We start from the raw sequence: 21,085 nt of genomic DNA, 5'->3' as shown, positions 1-21,085 counted from the left end.
CGTCACGTGATCACTACTAATAGTTTAACTTATCTCAATAATGAATGCAATAGCCTTGAGACAGAATTTCAAAGACGGGGAGACATGGGAAGTTTCTTATGGTGATTATCAACCATCTTAAAATTAGACATGTTAACGATTCGCTGCCCCTCACCAGGTATCATTCTTCGTCAAACTAACGTATCTTTGCCACACATCATACATACATACATACATACATACATACATACATACATACATACATACATACATACGTACATACATACATACATACGTACATACATACATACATACATACATACATACATACATACATACATACATACATACATACATACATACACACATACATACATACATACATACATACATACCTACATACATACATACATACATACATACATACATACATACATACATACATACATACATACATACATACATACATACATACATACATATATACATACATAAAATATGCTAAAATGTTATTGAATCGCCGGTCATCAAATATATTTGAAATATAAATATGATTTAATTGGTCAACCAAGTTTTGTGAAATATTTACAATTCCTGAATATTGTGTAAATGATTCTTGGCAAAACCTGCACAATTAACATCATGATTTCTTTTCCATTCAAATACTTGAATTAGCTAACATCTAATAACACAGGTGTACATGAAAAATATACATAAATAAATTACATGAAACAATTTCAAGAAATTTGGTTATTGATATAACTGGCATTTTCTTTGTAGGAATTATCAATAGAAAAGTAGAAAATCATTAAAAAATTATCACAAAAGTGTATCATGTGAACATAGCTTGGACGGCACCACTTTGAATTTCAAATGAAAACTGCCAGATAAACAACTCTTCATCAAGCTAGTTCTTTGTACGTTTACTGATTTTTGAGCTGTAAAACTAATACCTGACAAACAGGAACTAGGTCTATGAAAGAAATAACAAATTTACTGTTATGAACAAGCGCAGTTCACACGTCTCTAGTTAGATATAGCTTTATAAAATTCTGTGCTTGGCATATTTCAATCGTATGGCACCATTGTTCTGTGATACAGATAACTTGAAATTCATCACGTTCAAAATTTACAAAAATACTGTTTGCAATAATTCGGCAAATACTTTTTCCAATTTTGTACTCTGTGTATGTACATACCTTTACCCAGGTAATGTACAATATCTGTGCATTACTTGCGTACACGTACAGGGGAAATGTACACCTACACAAAGATATCTACGAGCAATTTACGACATTGCTCTAACTTACTGCGCTAGCGATGCCGCGTAAAAATCAGCCAGTTGAAATTCTCCCTAGTAAAACCGTTATAAAAACCTGCAGTTTTTAAAAGAGTTGAAAATTATTGCATCCGTTAAAAAGTAGCTATTTTTAAAGGTAAATACAATTTTGATCAATTCCTCAATTAAGAGCTTTGATGCAGTCTTTGACTTATCACCTTAAGCACCCTTTGCGACGTCGCTATAAAAAGGGAAAAATGCGACTCGATGCTTCTGTTCGGACCTGAAGTCGATGATATTTTCAGCTAAGAATATTCCTACGGCTTACAGACATATAGAAATATTTCAACTTGTGTGGCATGTGCTATTTCAGAACTTCATAACTTAGTTCATATGACAATACCTGCCAATGGTATCATACATTGTAGTTGCTAATGATTCACTGCACACTGCAAACGGTACATGATTTAAAACTGATACAGTTGTCTGAAGTCTTAATGCCGTTAACCAACATTCCTTTTCATGAATTTGAACAAGCTCATCTTTCAAAACGTTGGGCATGAGCGTTTGATACAAACTACAGGAACTCTCCGCCATTCCATGAAACAAAATCAAACTAATGAAATAGTATTGTGTATTTCAGTGTCTGTGTTTGTTTAATCTTCTGGCACCGAAGTTACTGGGCGATGTTTATCGTTTTATGGATGGACCTCGTCAACTCTTCTCTTTGATGATGCATTCCTTAGCAAGCAAGTAAGCAAGCATAATAATCAAAATTTGCAGTCACTTCGACTCAAGGTAAGTGTTTTGATTTCCTTTCCTTCGTGTTATAAATATTGCTCCTTGTCTGGAAAACCGCGGCTGACTCTGGATAGTGTTGGTGCCTCTGCTGTCGGTCTGCTTTCTCGCCTTCCATGTGGTGACATTTCAGTGTCCATGCTGGCCATGATGTGTACACCAGACTCATGACAACAGACAGGAGGAGAAGATAGGGGCTGCAGGTTGTTGCGGTGCCAATGCTGTAGTCCGTTGGAATGGCATCTGAAGCTGAGGGGTAAACAAAAGACTGTTTAGTGTTGCATTTCACTCTGCGTTCCACACAATTACAAAGTTTGAAACAATGATTAAAAATCAAGACAATTAAAGCCCATTTAGCTGCATCTTTTTGCATTTTTCTTAGCAAAATATCATTAATAGTCGGGGAGGTGTTTTGAATTCCCGTTATTTAGCCATGCTGTCTTTGAAAATGTCGTTATTTCATGATCAATCCTACAGTTGAAAATTATTTAGTTGTTAAAATCTAAGTTGTGCTTTCATCGCTAGTGTTTGAGAAACGTACTGTGATCACACTTCGGTAAGCAATTTTACTGAAGTTGAACTTGATTTCGAACCATATTATTGCAAAACGATACAGATAATTGGGCGATGATGACGTCAATGATATAATAAATGCTGATAGTAATAAAGGGGAATAGTTGTAATAGTCGTAGTCGTCAAGAGTTACAGCAAACAAAAGCCATTAAAAACAAATGTATAACGCTCTTATTCTATGAGGGCGCTATGATACTAGCTCAAATTTTTGTCTGTCCGCTCCAATCGGGAAGTAATGTATCTAGATTATTAATGTGTAAGAAAATCCGTCAAAAGAAACCGTCTAAGAACAGGCATTATAAACCTAACAGTTGAGTAGTTGAGTATTTGAGAAGATAAAAAAATTCAGAAAGGAATATTTTATATTTTTGCAAATCTGTAAGGAATGCAGCCTTGATCAACACTGGTAAATCGATTTTCATATGATTACCTTTGAGGTAAAACTCATGGAATTAAATTTTGATCAATCAGTAACAACAACAACAACAACAACAACAACAACAAACACAACAACGGGGCATCATATTAATGTAGTACAAGTCTTGACAGGCTTAGTTCAAACTTTCCGAAAAAGAAAAAAAATATTCAGTCATTCCCATAATCCAATTCGAAATAAAAATATCAGGGTTCACCGTGCAGAATTTAGTGCTATAGAAAAACTATTACTCAATAAGCTTATTTACAGACAATTGATATTCCAAATGTCCACTATCCCTGTTTTTACTCTTGTTTTCCACCAAAAATAAGCATGTGAAAACTTTTATTTACTCCTTGAGCTTCAAAATGAGCCCCCACAAGTGGTAGGCTAAAATAGCTAGTAAAAGTCTCAGTATCGAAATATCTGTCTACGAGATGCATTCTACCTTAAGCGGTACGTGAAATAAAAAATTAAATGACATGTTCCCTGTTGCATTATGGGATTCCCAGCATTTTATGGGATTCCAGTGATCATGCTAGCAGTTTTCAAAATAATAAAAGATTATTGAACTTCTAAAATATTTAGAAGACATATTCGACACTTTTCACCTATCATACAGATGTAAAAGAAAGCATAAACTGAGATATTGTTTGCTTACCATGAATTGCGTTCGCGTCATTCAGGTTTGCAGTTCTCGCGGTTGTAAACGTTAGCGGCGCTGTTACAGTGGTACTTTCCGAGACGTCATCCGGATGTTCTGAAGAAGCAAAACGAAAACAGAAGTCAACTCAAACTCCAATCTGTCCACTTATTGGTCTATCTGGACCTTAAACTATTGAGGGCAATATTCTTCAAGGAGTTATGATCAATAAATGTCTTGTATTAAACTTTTGTATTATACAAACCTTACCTGTGTCGAGTGTGTGCCTATTCCTTACCCTCGCTATCTCTTTATAGTATTTCAAAGAAAACAGCCCATATCCGTTAATTGCCCTCCCTAATCCCCTTCATTAATTTATTTTGCTGATCCCCAACGTAGGGGCTTATCGCCCTGATAAAAAAAAAACTCGTTAAGAGCTTATAATGTAAAAGACGGATGTTTTACATTGTGAGCTGCTTACGAAAATTGGACCGTTTTCTTAGAAATACTATACAGAATTAGTGGGTGAGGGTAATAGGCACAAACATGACACAAGTAAGGCTTGTATAATGAAAAGATTAATACATGACATTATTTGACTGCAACTCTTAGACGAATATTGCCTGCAATACCCTGTGATCTTATTTGCCCGACTGTTCCTTTTTTAAGTTCACCTGTCAGTTAGTTTGCCTTGATCCTCCTCTGGCCCTCTAGCTGGTTTTACTTACTAATGAGTTCAGAGTAGAGAGCAAATTTCATGTCATGACAGGGTCTCTAAATTATAAGGATTTGGGGGACCAGCTCATAATTTTCACTTTCCTCTTCAATGGACACCTAAGTGTAAAATACCTCGGGTAACTATTTCTGCCAGTGGAAATCAGCTCTCTTGCTGCTCGTATTTATCGTACCTTTACAAAACAAAAAAGAAGCCTCACCTGTGAGCTGTGAAGGCATTATTTTGATCATGTTTATTCCTTCTTTACTCTCCAAAATAAGCCCCTCCTCTATAGCGACGAACGAGAAGAGGTAGGGGGCGCTGTCACTTTCCAGACAGTTGCTTATGCTGAACACAACTTTCACTGAGTTCATGCCGACCCGAGGGTAAACGTTCAGACCATGACGAAAGAATATTTCTTCGCTGGGTCCTACAGCTGATGCCTTAGCGTCGATCACAACATCGCGAAATATACCATTTACTTTTTTAAATACGTCGATGTAAATGTCAGTTGTTCCAGTGAGAGGTGAGCTGAGATTTAGTTGCATTGCAATGTAAAGTGTGTGGCCAACGTTTGCTAGAAACTCCTGGCCTGTAGGAATGATCTGCGGTGTTGCTGAACTCAAGGAGCCTGTGAGGAAAATGCGAGAAAAAAATAAGTGAAATTATGCTATCACATTCACTGTACTGTGGTCCTTGTTCTTCGCAGATCAAAAAAGTTTGATAGTTTAGTAATTCATTACTATTCTATTGCTTTTTGTCACGGAACTATTGCACGTGATTTATAGCGAGGCGTGTTTTGAAGGCGTATAGTAGGGATGGGCCATTAGACCTTGGGAGGGGGGGGGGTGGTCACAATGAAATTGTGAAAATTTTTTTTTTACTATTGTAAATTTCTGAAATTTTTTTTTTCCAATTGAGATTAGCTGTGCAAATTTTTTTTTTCAGAGTAAATTTTCAGATTTATAATTTTTTTTAGTTCGTCGCTGTCTGAAGATAAAGAGGGCAAAGATGTGGTGCCAAGCACCATAAGCGGCCACGCAAGCGGTCAGGAGAGGGGTGTCCCCCTGCTGCTATTGGAGCTTTTGAAAAATAGATATTAAAATGGTGTTATTTGATAGCACTTTGGGAGTATTTTTGTGGGGGGAGGTCAGGAGGGGGTGTCCCCCTCCTGCTGTTGGAGCTTTTGAAAAATAGAGATTAAAATGGTGTTATTTGGTGGCACTTGGGGAGTATTTTGCGGGGGGAGGTCAGGAGAGGGTGTCCCCTCCTGCTGTTGGAGCTTTTGAAAAATAGAGATTAAAAATGGTGTTATTTGGTGGCACTTGGGGAGTTTTTTTGGGGGGGGTGGTCAGGAGGGGGTGTCCCCTCCTGCCGTTGGAGCTTTTGAAAAATAGAGATTAAAATGGTGTTATTTGGTGGCACTTGGGGAGTATTTTTGCGGGGGGAGGTCAGGAGGGGGGTGTCCCCCCTCCTGCTGTTGGAGCTTTTGAAAAATAGAGATAAAAATGGTGTTATTTGGTGGCACTTTGGGAGCATTTTTTTCGGATTACACATCTTCCTCTGAAACATGGTCTTCTTGCTCCTCAGTAGCTTCCTATAGTTTTGAAAATTGACTATTTTGGTTTCCTGGCTTCCCTTTCTACTGCGTGGTGAAATGCCTACATTCACCCCATCAAACATCATGCATATCTCATGATTTACAATTGATTTTGACAAGCTGAGAAGCTAAAATAAGCTAAATAATATAGTTAAATTTGCATATTTGTGTTTTTAGAGCAATTGTTGCCCTTTTTGATCAAAACATCTATTTCTCTGTAGCAGCATTCCAAATTGATTGGATGTGTATAGATGTGTTGAAATTTCAATATTTGTCTTTTTGGGCAATTTATGCCATTCATGGTCAAAAAATCTGTATTCTCTGAAAGGGCTTGTCCAATTTCTTTGAAATTTGCTACACAAAAACGATTATTCATGCAGATTTATTCAGTATTTGCTATCGAGAAACTTTCAAAGTTCAACCCTTTTGTGTGTTTTTGTGTTGGGATTTGTTTGATAGATGGCATTCTACGTAGTGTATTGTTGAATGTTAAAACATGTGTTGCTGTTGTTTTTTGAGGCTGTTTTTTGAGAAAAAAGAATTGGAAATGCCTTTTTAAAAGCAAAATAATACATAATTATTGACGTGTTTCTACTTGTTCACCCATTCTTGCATTCATTGTTGCAATAAAATGCTGTGAAAAAAATGAAACTGATGTGGCCTGCATCTGTTTACCTTGATCTTAAAAGGCAAATACAACTTTCTGTCTTGACAACCATACCATAGTTTCAATGTTTTACCTAGTGTACCTGCTTGGTTTGTACGCAGGAAACAAGTAGAAAACAGGCTCTATAATTTCATAATTTTCAAGTGATCAGAATACAAAAGTCCTGAACAGATAAGATAATAACAACTTCCAGTATAAGGGATACAGTCACTCTAAATGTATAAATTAAAATTAAAAATGTGCCTGGAGGAGAAAGTTGCTTTCTGTCTGTAAAATCTAAAAAAATTCAAAATTTTAAAGACTTTTGCAGATTTTTTTTTACGCCTTTGTCTTCTTATTTATTTTTTTTTATTTTGCAAACTAGTTTGAAGATTTTTTTTTTCCTAACTTTCTGCTCTGAAAATTTTTTTTTCTATTTTTGACCACCCCCCCTCCAAGATCTAATGGTCCGTCCCTTATCCCCCTACGTCTCAACCCACGGGGGGGTAACTCCATGGCTAATAGTACGGGGGGATTCCCGCACGAACATGGAAACCCAAACTTTGTGATACCAGTTTTGAGCAAAAAAAACTACCCTTTCTGATACTAGTTGTCGAAACGCAGCTATTCTCTTGGCGGGGTAGCGTGGGGTTGACCTTTGACCCGCATAGCAACTCACGCTACCCCGCCAACATACAATACCATACTATACAGATACTACTCACTCGCCTTGCGTACCAGGGGTACCAACAGTCAAACCGACAGAATGGAAATATTGATGGTAATCTGGGAGTAGGTACATGGGTTTCCAGTGTTGACAGCATGATTTTAACAAATGTCAGTTTGTGTTTAAAACCGGACCCTTTCTCATACCAACACCTCGTGAAAAGTATACCCTTTCTGATACCAAACAGAGCAAAAAAACGACCCCTTTCGCGCGGACCCTCCCGTATAGCCATCTATGGGAGTTACCCCCCCCCCCGGGTCTCAACCACATAAACGGGAGAAAAGACGCAAGGAAAAGCTGTCGACAGCCCAGCCAAGCCGAACGAGTATACTCTCTCGCTAGTGTAACCGTAAGCCCGATCATAGACAGCAGCTTCCCCCCCCCCCCCACTGTCCACAGGCACCACCGTAGTTGTCAGTTGATAGCGCTTCCCCTTTCTCCTACACGAAAAGCGCTATCAACTGACAACTACGGTAATGCCTGTGCTACTGTCTACGGTGAGTCACCGGCTGAAAGGTCAAAGGGCGGGACCTTATGATCACTCCTTTGATTGCACAGTGAGGCGAGGCGAGGCTGTACTACTGGACTGTCCCCTGGTGGCAACTTCGGCGCAGGGAAATTCCATTCGTCAGAAGTCGTATGTAGGTAGGAATTTGTGAATTATGAACTTAAACCATACTGGCAAAGGTATTTCAAGATCATCAAGTGTGTAATACCGAATTGAAAACGCTGTTGTAATCGCTGGATTCTTCGACTGCTGGCAAGATGGTTGGCTTGCGTACAAGACGCGGCGCATGACGGCAATATGGGAGCTGTTACTGCTGCTGTTGCTTTTCTGTAACGGTTTCTCTGCTAGTGGGCCTTATCGTCGTATAGAAATTAGATTTTACGTTTCATTTTGCATTCAAGGCGCCATTTTTAACGCTTGTAATTTCTGCTACAACGTCCTTGAGAATGAACCACTGCACGCAATGGCGACAAAATGTTTACAATATCTCCAAAGAGGCAAAACTGACTTCCGGCCGTGACGACGTTGTATCCCGCGACGAAACGCCAAAGGTATACTCTCTCGATTCAATAGATATCGGTCGAAAATATTCGTCAACAAGAAAAATCAAGTCAACCTACTTTGAAGTTAACCTAATGGTATTTACTAGTTCACATTATCAGAACTCACCCGAAATGCCGAACGCTGCCATAGTGAAACAGAACACGAAGGTGTCCATGATGTCGACTCAATCGCTTGCGCTGCTAGACTAAGGTCGTTTCCCAGAGCCTTCGTGAAAGGGTGATTCCCCATTTTCTTTATTTAGGAATTCCGTCATACCGCGATCAGTCAATGTGACCTCAATTGGAAGAGTTCACGTTTATGATATAAAGAAATGTTACAAGTACGACATGGCTAGGCATCGTTCACAAACACCTGTATGATAGGGGAAGGAAACGGGAGTCTGAAAGGAGGGTACTTCATTTGCATGCATAATAGGGATTTAGTTCAAATTCGAACAGCGCCTCTAGCCAGTGAGTGACGGTTATGGCATTTTTCGCCAGAATTTTATCCGCAGATATCTCAGCCTCCGTTTAGTATCCGTCCTGTTTCCAGTTAGCGGCTGAATTGTACTCTTAGTTAGTGTTCGCCGATGATTTTTATGGGGTTTTATCGATTCGTTTTTGCGTTAGCCTTATTTTCATGGTTTTCGAGCGACCGAAAATGCCGTTCACTAAACACTGCCGCAAAAGCATATCCAAAGTCAAATTTCCATGAGAAGTAGGGAGGGGACGTATCTTGAGTAGGTCCATACGATCTGAAAAAATCTCAGTGGCTTAAGCCTCCGTTTTTGAAATAAGTCTCGTTGAAGTTGACTATGCAGCGACGTTCATGTGTCATGGCGACCTACAGCGCAGCGTGAGTGTACACGTAAACTCTTTCAGCTCTTTCTCGTCCTCACCGGCTAACTTGGCAGATTTTTTCGGTTCTGTTTATGTTTTCAATGATTGTGACGAGGAGAAGCAAGACTGCAAGCTTGTGTTACCTCACTGGCCAACACAATCTGCCTGGCTGGCTTCTCGGTAAAGTCGTGGACAGTGCAAATGGAAAAAAAAAAACTACGGTGACAGAAGGGCTACGTTTATCACTGTCTGCGGCCGTACACGTAGTATAGTGGTAGACACCTGTCGTAATGACTAGCAGTGCTGTTTCGTTTATGAGTGATTTTTTTCCGTTTTCGCATTCTAGTAGCTAGCAAGCATACAAAAACTGTAGGAAATAACATCGACTGCAAAAAATCTCCGTGGATAAATACGGCTACTCTGTATCCCGCACACGAGTACGTGAATATAGATGCGGCTAGAATGTAGCCTGTAAACAGCTGCGCGTTGCGGCCATCCCTGCTAGCATTACCGTGGGTGCTCGAACTAGACTGGCACATTTTATAACTCATGTAACTAGCAAAAAATTTTTTTAAGTATTGATGGTCATAATGTGACATTAATTAAATACTTTATTTATATATAACATCAGTGACCCGAGATTATAGGAGTAAACTTTGAAAAAAATGAAAGATTAATCGTGTAACACCCGCGCCGTGTGAACTACAAGTGGTTTGGTCGCGGTAAACAGCGTCGAGTGTACGTAGCGTAACGGGTGTTCGTATACTCATAGACCCTCGAGATCTACGTATACAGCGATATGGTAACTGCATGCCAACATTCAACACTGCCGCAAATACATGTCCATGGTCGCACGGTCATGAAAATTTCACCAAATGTTGATAATAGTTAAATGAATATTTTCTGAAATTTCGGCTTGGCTTAAGACCTCTAAGGTCATTATCGAGCTGTTTTACGAAAAAGGTGAAGTTTACTTCCGCATTTGGCGGGTCGACCTCGCCACCCACTTTGTAGCGATTTAAAATAAATCTTCTCAACTTTTGTGAGTTTACCCAAGGAAAACAGATCATTAGTATGTATGCTACAACTGAAAGCAAAAATTATAGTTCTAGCTATTGTACGTTTTGCTGCACGTCGATATTTAAAGACCACCCTTTCGCCGTATTTTATCCCTCACTGCAGTGGCGGTCAGCGTAACGAAAACGAGGCTCTCTAACACGAACTTTTATGCAAATTTCATAGGCTCCTTTCAGAAGGAAAGGGCGGGAGTTTTGAGGAAGAATCCTCCTTATTTAGATCCCCTTCGCTTCCTGGCGTGCTCCTGTCGACATCAAATAGTGGCTTCGATGCACTGTTCGTTAAGTACTTACAGCTCCAGTAATGCTAACTTTCGATGATTTTTCATTATTTTTTATTTTATAAATCAATTGCAACTTATTCTACTCACCAAAGAATGTTGAAACACCCACTATTTAGCTTGTCAACTTAGCATCTATATGTGTGTAAAATGCATTTTTGTTGTTTACATTTGAATTCTAGTCCGGCCGAGAAGTCACTTTTAAACAATAACAATGCAGTTTACAACCGTAAGGGCTTAGTTGACAAGCTGGATACTGTGTATATCAACATTCTTTGGGGAGAAGAACAAGGAATTATGGTTCACATTCAAAACAAAAATGGTGAAATTATCATCAAAAGTTAGCATTACTGGGGCTTTAAATTAACCAAACCTTGGTCGAATGCTATAATTTTGCCTGATAAATTAATTTTTTCATTAAAGTTATTGTCACAATCAGAAACCACCACAACCTATTTTTGGCAAGGTCGCCTAAATATAATCTGATTCATAGCTGACTACAGGGATGTAGCGAAGTGGTTGTTATGTGATTCTCTGTTATCTCAGGAAGGGTATACTGATACACATTGTATTCATCATGTTATAGGGACATAAGCTGTAACTTGTAGAAAGTTTTTCAGTATTCTGTTTCTGTATATCAGCTACCGTGTCTGACCCTAATCCGTTTGTCATGCTGAATTTTCGAGTATTCTTTTTGTCAACACAGCTTGTATGTGTGTAGTGATCATTGCTTTGTAGTCCGGACTTGAATACAATTTTCAACAATAACAATGGCGATTATACTCATATAGGTTGTGTTGATATGCTAAATACTTGGCATTAAATTACAGTAGGGATTCAATGCAGAAAGTGTAGGGAAACCACAAAAACAAAAGTTTTGAAAAAATAGCCAACAGATACAGCTTATGGAGCTTTAAATATTCAAATCCAAATCTAAAGTCACACAGATTTTCAGGTTCCTGTTCCCAACGGACATTGTGTCAGATTTTTCAACCTGTTTGTTTGTGTTTTGTCTTTACAGATACCATCGAGTGTCATCTCTGGTGCGCAGCCTGCAGTTAACAAGGAATTATGGGATGTCAGGAAAAGTCAATTATTATGACTCAGATGACAGGATATATAAATTTGCTCCAAGGATTAGTTACATTTGTGGACGTGTGAATGTCTAAGAACGTTTCAATGATATTGTGTGCTATAAACACTGAATCGGATGTACACTGGATTCATAAAAATTTTCTGGATGAAATCATATTTAAATCACACAACATATAGAAAATTAAAGACAACAGGAATAACAGAGACCTGACCTGACCTGACCTGACCTGACCTAAAGGTATTAGTGCAATATTAAAAGCATGAGGTCGTTGACCCATCCGAGGTGATCACCCACCATGCACACATTATCCCTATATGACTCTACCTAACCCCGCCCCCTAAAAGTTTCACAAATACACGCTTGCACTTTACATTTTCGAAAGTCATACAAAACAAATACATAGCTTTTTATGATTTGATAAACGGTATGTCATTTGTGTCTTTCCTCGCAGTTGTATAACCTACTCATCTATCAATTTATTCCGTAACGCCCACATAAATTAATACATTACGTATCTAGGTATCTAGAACAGGTTTACCTTGATCTTATGACCTCATGTGTGAGGAGAAAAAAACACACCCTGATTACATCAAACTGTTTTCTAACGTCACACATCATTAAACTAACATAAGTGCTGACCAAGCATTCTAAATTTTGAGAAGTTTTGTCCGGGGAAATTTCTTCGGTTATTTCCCAACAATGCTGTATCGTTTCATCAAGAATGTTATTTGTAATGCTACCATGATTACACCCCTCTCTCAATTTTAAAGAAAATGGAATTATCAGAGATACAAATAATCACATATTCTGTATGTTTCAGCCGAGAGGAGGCCTTTAGTATGACCCCTACGTGACCTTACATCCTGGTATTTGTGTTGATAAGTGTGGTAATGTGAATTAAATGTTTTACAATGAAATAATCCAAAAAGTCAGGTGGCAATTCAGAATGGAAATCAGTTAGTGTGCTTTTCATTCACAGAGTGTACACTGTGAGGAGTTAGTACCAATCAAAGACACAAGGATGTCAGCCTACTTGCTTCACCAGAAAAACAATTTCATAGGTAATAAACATTTAATTTGGTCTTGATGATACTAAATGCATCTAACTAAAACAAAACCAAATTTTCTATATCATTTACTACTGTTAAATTGCTAATTGTGCTTCAAGACCTATACCTGCAGATGAAACTGGTAACTGAAGTAAAATGACATTGGGTGTGTATGAATAAGGTAGCTGTTCCAGTAATTGTGCAGTCCCCCCACATACACGTTCCCTAGAGAACACACCTGTCTGAAATCCAATACGTGACCTCATTTAGGGGCAGGTTTTGAATTTCTTTGGCCATTTGGAATGGATGGCTGTATGTGACAGTGTTAAATTTTACCTGTTTTAGTTTAATCATTTACTTCAAAGGAGCTTTTTACATGTTTATACAAATTGTATATAAATTGTAGCTTTGTTAGATGTGCTTCAGCCTTAATATCATGACCTGTAGTCACACACTTATTTCAGCCGGCATGGCCCCCTTGTTACGTTTTACTATAATGAAGTAATTATAGCAAACATTTGCTAAGCGACAGCAAGTGCGGAGGAGGGCATATGTGGCAGTGTCCTCATAAATAAAACAGGCGTTTTCACCTTTTGTGAACTTTGATCGTACCTCAATCGAGTTTATCGCCTTTTGAACCAATCGCTGTTACTGTTTATTGGAAAAAATACCCGTCACATCCAATACTAGAATAACATCTTCGCGCTAACACACCTACGAACTATGGTGTCCAATCCATGCCAAAATTACTACTTTGATTTTACAACACAACATGCCATTCCGAATTCTATTTTACAATTCAACATGCTATTTCACAACACATCATGCACTTACAAATCCTATTTTACAACTCAACATGCTCTTGCCAATTTCATTTGACACAACATCATGCACTTACAAATCCTATTTTACAACTCAACATGCTCTTGCCAATTTCATTTGACAACACATCATGCACTTACAAATCCTATTTTACAACTCAACATGCTCTTGCCAATTTCATTTGACAACACATCATGCACTTACAAATCCTATTTTACAACTCAACATGCTCTTGCCAATTTCATTTGACAACACATCATGCACTTACAAATCCTATTTTACAACTCAACATGCTCTTGCCAATTTCATTTGACAACACATCATGCACTTACAAATCCTATTTTACAACTCAACATGCTCTTGCCAATTTCATTTGACAACACATCATGCACTTACAAATCCTATTTTACAACTCAACATGCTCTTGCCAATTTCATTTGACAACACATCATGCACTTACAAATCCTATTTTACAACTCAACATGCTCTTGCCAATTTCATTTGACAACACATCATGCACTTACAAATCCTATTTCACAATTCAACATCCCATTCTAAAGCTAGCTCTGCGGAGCAGGGCAGTGTTACTGGCTATCGAACAAGATTCAAAATGGCGGACGCGAAATGGTCCCCTCGCACAGAGAGAGAAATGCGAACTTTGCACAAGTCTAAAACGCAGCTTAGCACATTGTGTATCTAAACAAGATGAGCGTGCTCGAAAACTAGGATCGATCACGATTTAAATTAAAAATTGGCTGTTTTTGGAAAAGAAACTGCGCGTTAAAATCAGCAGTTTTGTCTATTGTGCACCGTGGGAGGCTTTTCGTGTGCGCGGCTCATGTGAAAGACCGGGCAAGATTCACCCTCAATCATTAAAGTATCCGCTGACCTCCCTTCGAGCTCAGACATTATCTCCGTTCTGTGACGGAGCAGGTCGTACAATTTTCATAGTTCATTGCGCATGCTAAGTAGACATTGCCAATATAATCTACAAGATTTTTTCGCTTTACCTTGTAAAAGAACCTTGTTTTAACGGGTACCAGTCAACTCGCACTTTTTCCAACCCGCCCAGAACCAATTCGCCCGATTCCAACCCGCCCCGATACCAACTCGCCCGATATTATTTTGCAATTTTATGAGTACCTGGTACGCTAGGTCTGCATGGCAGGGCTGTGTGTTTACCGGCGTTATACGGAGGCCGTATAACGCCGGTAAACACACAGCCCTGCCATGCAGAGCTACTGGTACGCTTGCTGCGAATCGGTAGCCTTTGCCACTCGGGTAGCTTGGTCATTGGAGTGGAAGAACTATCAAAGAGTGTAGTAGTAGTAGTAGTAGATTTATTTATTAGAGTGACATGTGACATGACTCAACATTTACACTTCAATAATGATACAACATCAACGGTGAGTGGTCACCCAGCCAATGGGCTTATAAGTCACTATAATATTACAGCTTTAGAATAAGGGTAGCTCGATGAAATAAAATTTAACTGATAGTGTAATACTAATAAAAAAACAGTAATCATTATTAATGAAATAAATTGTTTACGTCTTCTTTGAAATGACTTTGATAGAGTGGCAGGGCTCGTTTTCGCAGCAACTGGTACGCATAAAACGTTTTATTTCTAACAACAAATATTTCTAACATAGAGAACCACAGGTGCGGCTTGAAATATGTGCCAACACCTTGAACACGGAAAACTTTTTATTTGCGAATTTCACGTTTTGCAAATCTCTTGAAAGAATAAATTTCGTTCGGCTTCTTTACGTATAGGGATAGTTACTGCGAACTGGCTCACTTCTTTAGGAACAGCAGGACCGTCTTCACGAGTTACTGGCCTGGCATGACATGAAAATAGCTGGCCTCGGGCCATCGGGTTAGCGTACATGGAATCTACAAAACCCTATCTCAAAACAACGGGCGAGTTGGTATCGGGCGAGTTTGAATCGGGCGAGTTGGTTCTGGGCGGGTTGGAAAAAGTGCGAGTTGACTGTAATTCTGTTTTACTTTACCACCCTTGGAAGCTGAGGAAAAACCCTGTCGCCAAATAGAAAACTTTCCCCTGAAAGGAATTTATTTAATTTCCTACCTTAACCAAATACCTAATCAGTGATATTTTAAAAGTTGTACGTTACGGTCAAAAAGCAGAGAGGAAATTCTTCCGTACTGATTTCCTGCATTATTATTATTATTATTATTTTGTGGTTTCCAAAGCTTACATAAAACGAAAAAGACTAACATTTTGACAGGACAGGAAACGCCAGCTGAAAGCCATATAAAAGGTGTTGCTAAACACATATTTTCCGCTGCAAAAAGTTTTAATATTTTATTAAAGCTCGGCAGACAGACACTTTATGAAGTTCACAAGCTTAATTTTCAATTTTGATAAGGGGGTCAAAATTATCTCAATGGCAATTAAGCAATATTTACAACGAAAACATCACGAGATTTCTAAAAGTTAACAGTATTTGCCAATAGAGGTCAATTTCGCAATTTCCAAAGTTATTTTGTGAACACTTGTCAAGGAAGTGTTCGAAGATTAAAGAAAACTCCTCCACGGCTTTCATTTCATTCTCTCCATTGTACAACATACATTGTGATGCAAATAGATACCAACTTTTCGATGCTGCTCGTCGAATTATGACATAAAAAAGTTGACACAAGAATACCTTGAAAAGATTACAGTAGCGTGTAGTTGTGACACGAAATTAGTTTGCAGCAATCTGTACTATCTGACCGCACCAGCTATGCGTGTAACAAAATTATTTAATTATCTCAGAACTGAGTAACCTGCACTATAGCGTTAAACTCCTATTTTGTTAAGAAACGACGAAATCATCTCAATTCCAAGCATTCTTCAATATGCTCACGGCTATCTATTGTCTTCAGTTTCACTTTGCTGCAATCTGCATAGCTGTGATATCGCAGCGGTACTTGTGGAGTGTATCGAACGCGCTCGGGTCATTGAGGTCATCGCACTGTGGCGATGTCCTCAATGACCCGAGCGCGTTCGATACACGCCATACCGCTGCGATATCACAGCTATACAATCTGCAATATCCGACAATCTATGACTCGGCTCCGAGTAACCTTCACTAACGTTAAAACTCCGTCTAGGCTAAAAAAATTACCAATCCGTCTCAGTCTGCAGCATCCTCCAATACACTCAGGACTCTATGAAAGTCCACACATAAGAAAAGTCAATCACTTTGCAGCTATCTGCAAAGGTACAAAAATTATTAGTCTCAGCTCGGAGCAAACTGCACTGACGTTAAACTCCGTCAAGGATGAGAAATTACTGATCTATCTCAGGCCGTAGCATTCTCCAATACACTTAGGACTCTGGGATCAAAGTCCACAGATATGAAAAGTCAATCACTTTGCAGCCATCTGCAATATCTGACAAGCTTTGTATAGTACAAAATAAAATAATGTCTCAGCTCAGAGCAAACTGCACCAAGGTTAAAACTCCGACAATGAAAACAAATTTCAAATCGCAGTCTGTTGCATCTACGATACTCTCAAAACTGTATCTACAGTCCATACATACGAAAATTCAATAGTTTGAAGCCATCTGCAATATCTGACACGCTATGTATAGTACAGAAATTATAAAATGTCTCAGCTCGGAGCAAACCGCACCAAGGTAACAATCCCGACCATGTAAAGAAATTTCAAATCTATGTCAGTCCGTTGCATCAACAATAAACTCAGAACTCTATCAGTGACGTCTGGCGGTTCGCCTGCAATGAGTCGAGAGCCTGTGGGCAAAACCACTGGTTGCAACGCGGTTACTCCACCGAAAACAATCGTTTTTTTCACCCAAAATTGTGATCGATCTCCTATTTTGAGCACGCTCAACTTGTCTAGATGCACGATGACCTAAGCTGTGCTTTTGAACTTACACAAAGCCCACTTTCATCTCTCTATGCGATGGGACCATATCCGTATCAGATGCGCCATATAGTAAATCTCGGTCTTTCACGATAAGCCTCCCACGGAGCTCGCACAATAGACAAAACTGCTGATTTTAACGCGCAGTTTCTTTTCCAAAAACAGCGTATTTTTTAATTTAAAATCGTGATCGATCCTAGTTTTCGAGCACGCTCATCTTGTTTAGATACACAATGTGCTAAGCTGCGTTTTTAGACTTGTGCAAAGTTCGCATTTCTCTCTTTGTGCGAGGGGACCATTTCGCGTCCGCCATTTTGAATCTTGTTCGATAGCCAGTAACACTGCCCTGCTCCGCAGAGCTAGCTTTAGAATGGGATGTTGAATTGTGAAATAGGATTTGTAAGTGCATGATGTGTTGTCAAATGAAATTGGCAAGAGCATGTTGAGTTGTAAAATAGGATTTGTAAGTGCATGATGTGTTGTCAAATGAAATTGGCAAGAGCATGTTGAGTTGTAAAATAGATTTGTAAGTGCATGATGTGTTGTCAAATGAAATTGGCAAGAGCATGTTGAGTTGTAAAATAGGATTTGTAAGTGCATGATGTGTTGTCAAATGAAATTGGCAAGAGCATGTTGAGTTGTAAAATAGGATTTGTAAGTGTATGATGTGTTGTCAAATGAATTGGCAAGAGCATGTTGAGTTGTAAAATAGGATTTGTAAGTGCATGATGTGTTGTCAAATGAAATTGGCAAGAGCATGTTGAGTTGTAAAATAGGATTTGTAAGTGCATGATGTGTTGTCAAATGAAATTGGCAAGAGCATGTTGAGTTGTAAAATAGGATTTGTAAGTGCATGATGTGTTGTCAAATGAAATTGGCAAGAGCATGTTGAGTTGTAAAATAGGATTTGTAAGTGCATGATGTGTTGTCAAATGAAATTGGCAAGAGCATGTTGAGTTGTAAAATAGGATTTGTAAGTGCATGATGTGTTGTCAAATGAAATTGGCAAGAGCATGTTGAGTTGTAAAATAGGATTTGAAATGGCATGTTGTGTTGTGAAATAGCATGTTGAATTGTAAAATAGAATTCGGAATGGCATGTTGTGTTGTGAAATAGCATGTTGAATTGTAAAATAGAATTCGGAAAGGCATGTTGTGTTGTAAAATCAAAGTAGTAATTTTGGCATGGATTGGACACCATATACGAACATCAAGAAGGCAAGGGCAGCTTTCGACTCACTTATTAAATCGAGAAGAAAAGAATGTGTACTTGTTTAGTAGAACATAAGTTATAATAACGCCATTGAACGTTAAAGCCAGCCTTCGCATGGAGTATGTTGTCACATTATTGGCATATGAAAAAACTGCTGCGCATGATGCTAGTTCAGCGGTACTATGCAAGCACGTATTTTTCGGAGAAATGTACTGAATTGGATAATACTTGTACTTTAAATGTAATATATACTCACAGCTTGCATAAGCTAGTAGTCCCAACGCGACGAAAAAATGCGATATTCTCGTTATCATATCTTGTGATTGATCATATCTCATGTACGAGATGCGTTCTTTTTGACGCTTTCAGTCCTTCTGAGGCTTAGGGCGGTTGTAGTCAGCATATACTAATGCTCATGACGTAATTACGCGGGATTTCCAAGAGTTAATTTAAGAACCGGTTCTTTCCTGTATGCTAATATGTTATGGTGTTCCCCCTCTATGATGCAATGTGATAGTGTTTTAGGGTGATCTGTCACTTTCATTACACACAGTCACGCGGTGTGAATATTCCGGAAAAGCAATAGCGTTTGCTAAGGTCCCATCAAGGCATTTCAAGGACACACGTAATTCTGAATTTGCAAGGCGTTCTTGTTTTCACTAGGTCGACGACCCCACAGTTGCTTTTGTTCAGTTCACAGAGGGCCTGGTAATCCCCTTTCCGCGCACACACATGGCGTACACACAGGCTGTAAATAACTCCGCAGGCACGTCAGAGTGCACTCCATTCTGTGGAGACACTTTTGTTAAGTATAGTTTTATCACTGTAATCGTGCTAACGTTAGTATATTGCTCCATAGAAACATTCATTTCAGTGAAATAAATGATGGTGTACTTGCTTTCGGCAGTGACGTAATATTTTTGGCATTCTTCTAAGACTTTATGACCCCTGTATTCAGTAGAGGCCCCCTCTACTGTCTATGGTTCCAGTGAACATTTTCTTTGTAATTACCACTGTCATATTCATGTGTGTTTACCTTTAAACACATAAGGGAGGAAGAACCATTCGCTCCGCTTTTGTGTTCTAAATTATCAAAAACCCGGTGACAAAAACCTCCATTTCCAAGATACCACACCATTATAAACATGCACCGAACTGAACCTGGCGTGTCAAAGATCATGCATAATTTATTCTAAATTCGATGAGTCATACACTTTAACCTTTAACCTACGACAGTAGCTCATTATTTCTGGTGCTTTTTACGAAAACCTGTTACGAACACTCGTCATATGTACATAAAATGCCTAGGGAGTCTTACCACTAAATACTCTATTCATGAGATTTTCTGCCTGGTATTTCACTGCATGTGTTGTCTCCATATCCCACAAAAAGTGACAGGTATGCTAACATCTATCAAATGCGACGTTACATGTGTGAAAATGACGCTAATTTGCTATTTCATCCGTAATGCCGGCGACGTATTGGTTCGTGCAGGTATTTACGTACTGTCGTATACAGTCTGTCTGTATGCATGCATGCATGCATGCATGCATGTATGTGTGTGTGTATGTATGTATGTATGTATGTATGTATGTATGTATGTATGTAGTATGTATGTATGTATGTATGTATGTATGTATGTATGTATGTATGTATGTATGTATGTATGTTATGTATGTATGTATGTATGTATGTATGTATGTATGTATGTATGTATGTATGTATGTATGTATGTATGTATGTATGTATGTATGTATGTATGTATGTATGTATGTATGTATGTATGTATGTATGTCTCGTATGTGTAGTATGTATGTATGTATGTATGTATGTATGTATGTATGTATGTATGTATGTATGTATGCATGCTGCATGCATGCATGCATGTATGTATGTAATGTAATGTACGTATGTACTATGTATGTATGTATGTATGTATGTATGTATGTATGTATGTATGTACATGTATATATGTCTATGTTTCGTATTGATAAAAAATAATAAATTTAAATCAAAAACTTGATACTACTATTTTGAAGTTAAGGTCTTATTTGAAACGAGTATATGTAGAAGAAACCGACAATTTTATTTTAAGTTTTCTTTTCTCATTCTATTGGCAAGTGTTGGATTAAAAAACAAAACAGTGACTGAAATCATGATAAGCAAAAATTGAAGTGGCTTTCATTAATTAATTAATTAATTAATTAATTCATTCATTAATTCATTCATTCAAAATGTAAGACCTTTATTGTCAAACAAAACTGCCGTTTCGTTATATAGTATTTAAAGAAAATAATCTGAAAATTTCACAAAATTTGGCCCAGGCCAGATTGGATTGAATAAAATGTTGAAAACGGGAGAAAGAAGTAGCTAAGAAAGCACGTGAT

The 21,085-nt window shown here is 38.3% G+C and overlaps 1 protein-coding gene and 1 long non-coding RNA gene across 3 annotated transcripts; one reads left to right on the top strand and one right to left on the bottom strand.

Annotated features, from left to right (window-relative positions):
• Positions 1-513: 513 nt before the first annotated feature.
• On the bottom strand, positions 514-19,150 carry LOC139121914 (uncharacterized). Of its 2 annotated transcripts, none has more exons than XM_070687232.1 (4): positions 18,955-19,150; positions 4,623-5,033; positions 3,706-3,804; positions 514-2,305 (listed from the first exon to the last, which is right to left on the bottom strand). In XM_070687232.1, the coding sequence occupies exons 1-4, from the start codon at positions 19,034-19,036 to the stop codon at positions 2,052-2,054; spliced, it is 846 nt and encodes a 281-aa protein (XP_070543333.1). In that variant the 5' UTR covers positions 19,037-19,150; the 3' UTR covers positions 514-2,051. The 2 variants fall into 2 exon arrangements, with proteins under 2 accessions (XP_070543333.1, XP_070543343.1); XM_070687242.1 differs by lacking the exon at positions 18,955-19,150 and adding an exon at positions 8,553-8,799.
• Positions 7,643-12,020, top strand: LOC139121925 (uncharacterized). Its single transcript, XR_011549366.1, has 2 exons — positions 7,643-8,020; positions 11,644-12,020. It is a non-coding gene; the product is annotated as an uncharacterized lncRNA (long non-coding RNA).
• Positions 19,151-21,085: the final 1,935 nt, after the last annotated feature.

Source organism: Ptychodera flava, chromosome 2 (genome assembly GCF_041260155.1).
Source record: "Ptychodera flava strain L36383 chromosome 2, AS_Pfla_20210202, whole genome shotgun sequence".
Taxonomy (NCBI): Eukaryota; Metazoa; Hemichordata; class Enteropneusta; family Ptychoderidae; genus Ptychodera; species Ptychodera flava.
Note: the sequence above shows the minus strand (reverse complement) of the source record. Positions and strands in the feature narration are given on the sequence as shown.